The sequence below is a fragment of the Cibotium barometz genome, chromosome 57 (assembly GCF_041138505.1).
Source record: "Cibotium barometz isolate CiBa-2024 chromosome 57, ASM4113850v1, whole genome shotgun sequence".
Lineage (NCBI taxonomy): Eukaryota > Viridiplantae > Streptophyta > Polypodiopsida > Cyatheales > Cibotiaceae > Cibotium > Cibotium barometz.
The window spans coordinates 34,281,898-34,285,184 of NC_141102.1; the positions used below are offsets into that span (position 1 = coordinate 34,281,898).

General features: G+C 44.6%; 1 protein-coding gene across 1 annotated transcript; it reads right to left on the reverse strand.

Moving 5' to 3' along the window:
- Positions 1 to 360: 360 nt before the first annotated feature.
- Positions 361 to 2,967, reverse strand: LOC147606687 (cytochrome P450 71AU50-like). Its single transcript, XM_086792042.1, has 4 exons — positions 2,832 to 2,967; positions 2,614 to 2,721; positions 1,318 to 2,500; positions 361 to 1,210 (listed from the first exon to the last, which is right to left on the reverse strand). Exons 3-4 carry the CDS (start codon positions 2,212 to 2,214, stop codon positions 536 to 538), a joined length of 1,572 nt encoding a protein of 523 aa, XP_086648168.1. The 5' UTR covers positions 2,215 to 2,500; positions 2,614 to 2,721; positions 2,832 to 2,967; the 3' UTR covers positions 361 to 535.
- Between the last annotated feature and the right edge of the window lie 320 nt (positions 2,968 to 3,287).

Here is a 3,287-nt window from a genome sequence, read left to right on the forward strand (position 1 = left end):
CTCTGGGTGTGATGTACGCCAGATTTTGAAGAGTTAATATAAATAAATATTATTGGTCCCAAAAAAAAAAATGTGTGAAAGTCAAACATAAACACATGCACATATACATGTGCACACATATACACGGCCGTACAAACAAAGACACACAAACATGCACATACACACTTGCATACGCACATATAGATGTATACACATGCATACAAGCGAAAACTTCATGCCGCAGCAATGCATGGGTCACCTAGTTGTTTATTACAATTGGCACGGGTCACCTAGTTGTTTATTACAATTGCCACGGTTCATGGGAAGGCGTTGCGGAGAGCTTGTTCGCCGCCAAGAATTAATTGACCGAGTATATAGTGACTTGAAAAGGCTTTTTTTTTTTTAAGGACAATGTCGACTTCACACTTACAAAATGAGATAAGTTCTAGCAAGATCAAATAAAACTGCTTTACAAGTGGTAAACTTCACAGCATGGATACAAGAAAAAGCAAAAATCAAAATGAGAACATTGGTTGCTGGCTGGTGTGCGCATTCTCTAAGGGCGAGGACAGGTGGGTAAGGCCAGGAGGGGCTTGGCCATGGAGGCGGTGAGGGAGGCAGCCTCTGAGAGGTCCACGGTGTGATGACCATGCGGCAGCTTCCAGCTAAAGCGATGCACAAGGTTGGCCAAAACGAAGCTCACCACAGTCAAGCCCATGTTCATACCAGGGCAGCCTCTACGGCCGGACCCGAAGGGAAGGAACTCGAAGTGTTGTCCGCGCAGGTCGAGCGGGCAGCTGCCCAGGAATCTGTCCGGACGGAACATGTCCGCCTCCTCTCCCCACACTTTGGTGTCCCTTGCCATCGCCCACAGGTTCACGAGCAGCCTTGTTTTCTTGGGCAGCTTGTAACCCCCCACCTCTGTCCCATTTTCTAAGCTCTTTGACATCCGGCGCAATATCAATGGGAATGGTGGGTGCAATCTCAACGTCTCTTTAATCACTGCCTGCAAGTAGTTCAGCTTTGCTAGCTCTGCATCCCCAACTGCAATTAATCCGCTTGCACCATCATCATTAAAATCATAATCTTTACCATTACTGGCATTTGATGCTTGATTTACTGCACTCAACTCCTCTTGTAGCTTTTCCATGCAATCAGGGTTTCTCAATAGCTCTGCCATTGCCCACTCCACCGTTGTGGTAGAGGTATCCGTGCCAGCACCCAACAAGTCCTGTGTTCACAACATGATTTAAAAAAAACAGAATATCTAATCACAAAGCTTAGGGCAAAACTTGCTAGCATTTAATCAAAAATTTCACTAAATTGAAATAAACCCACCAGCAAAATGCTCTTGATCGACTCCTTTCCTGCCTCTCCATCTTCTTTGTAAATGCCTATCAGCAAGTCCAAGTAGTCCTCCATAGCCTTCTCTTCCATGCCTTGGTCTGCTGCACTCTCTAGCCTCTCCATTACCACCTCTTCCAAGAATGTGTCCAGCTGTATGGCCAAGCTGTCCATACGTTTCTTGTATCCTTGGATATCAAGCCAGCTTAGCCAAGGAATCAAGTCACCTATAATGGGAGCTCCGAACAAGGCAGTCGCCTCTAACATCATCTCTTTAAATTTGCACATTTTGTGATGATCAAATGACCTCTTGCTAAAGAGCATCCTGGTCATCATATTGCCCACTGTGTTGAAGACAAAATTTCTGATCTCAATGGGGGGTGTTTCACTGATGTTATTGGCTAATTGACCCTCAATGAAGTGGAGAGCCAAGGCCATTTCTTTATGTCTAGCTTGCTCAGACATCTCAATGCGCTTCATGGTGAGGATTTGAATGGTGTAGAGCTTCCTGAGCTCTCTCCACTTGGGGCCATGCTCCATCATGATAAGGGTTTTGTTGCCGTAAAACAGACGCTTGCTGGCTTCAAGTTGAGGGCGGTCTGAGAAGTCCTGGTCATGGGCTTTTAGAAACTCCTTAGCCCACTCTGGGGAGGAAATCACAACAGTGGGCATGCAGCCCAGCCTTAGGAAAATTATGGGCCCATAGGTTTGTGCAAGCTTGTGGAAAGTCTGGTGGAGAGGCTTGTGCAGTATGTGAAGATGGCCAATTATTGGCCACCCAGGGGGGGTTGGTGGGAGAAACAGCTTATGGGATGATTGTTTCCTAATCAAAGCCACCAACACACAAGCAGCAGCAACAAAAAATACTACACAATATAACCCCATCCCCATGCTGGCTCTTCTTCTGGGAATACTTACCACTCAAGGTTTACCTTAACCCCCCATGCCACTATTTATAGGGTCAAGCGAATAGTCGTGGGGCACGTGTCACACTCTCTTTGGCTTATCTGCCTTCTTATCCAGCTGTAGATACACACGTGGTCTGTGATGGAAGCACCTCCCTGTGGCATGGTCATGAGGTTGTCTGCTGATCAGGCTTATTGTCTTGTGCTCACAGTGTTCAAAGTCTTTAGCCTCGTGAGTCGAGTATCTGCTCCTCGTCCATGTGCATTCTAATCTGCAAAATCAAACAAATCATGTCACTATGGTTACCTCACTTGTAGAAATTTGCCCTGTACCTACCCTCTTAACCAGGTATCCCACAGCAATCACACAAAAACTAAAAGCTACCTTCTCGGCGAGGGTTTGAACAGAAAATCTAGGGCGGTGGTTTCCCCCTAATCTGCACCACACAAGAGCTTATCTGCAGCCTCCATTCTGCAACTTTTGACCCTTGATCTGCAGTCAACTGTAGATGTTAACTCTCTTGAGAGGAAGTGATCCAGGAGCCAAAAAGCCATTTGCAAGATTAATAGACTAATCTACAGCTCAATCCGCCCACTCTTTACCTGTTCCTTGCATGTTCCATTGCCCAGTGTAATCTCTATACTGTCCTACACTAATATTCTCACTATTTTTCCTCTTGCCAAATCTCCACACTATTATTCTCCCCCCATCTTTCCTCTGTGCGCTCTCTTTCCCTCTATTATTGTTTAAAAATAGAATACTCTATACCCTATCATTATATGTAAGGTGTATCTATTCCAGGATATAATAAATGAGCACACCATCTCACCACTATAAATTAATATTTTTTTTTAAAAGAAGCAAATAAGCATTTCTATTTTTGGAAAATATTTTTTCTTAACAAAATTTCTACATACATGCATACATACACATACCACACACACACACACACACACACACATGCATACACACTCTCGTGCCCGTGTACACACACATACACTCGAATGCACTCACATACACATACACTCATAAACACATGCAAGAATACACATACACTT

Excerpts from the sequence above, each read along its gene's own strand:
- LOC147606687 (XM_086792042.1), bottom strand. The coding sequence starts at position 2,214 with ATGGGGATGGGGTTATATTGTGTAGTATTTTTTGTTGCTGCTGCTTGT. Across the intron at positions 1,211-1,317 it reads CGATCAAGAGCATTTTGCTG|GACTTGTTGGGTGCTGGCAC; the intron begins GTGGGTTTATTT and ends TTGTGAACACAG.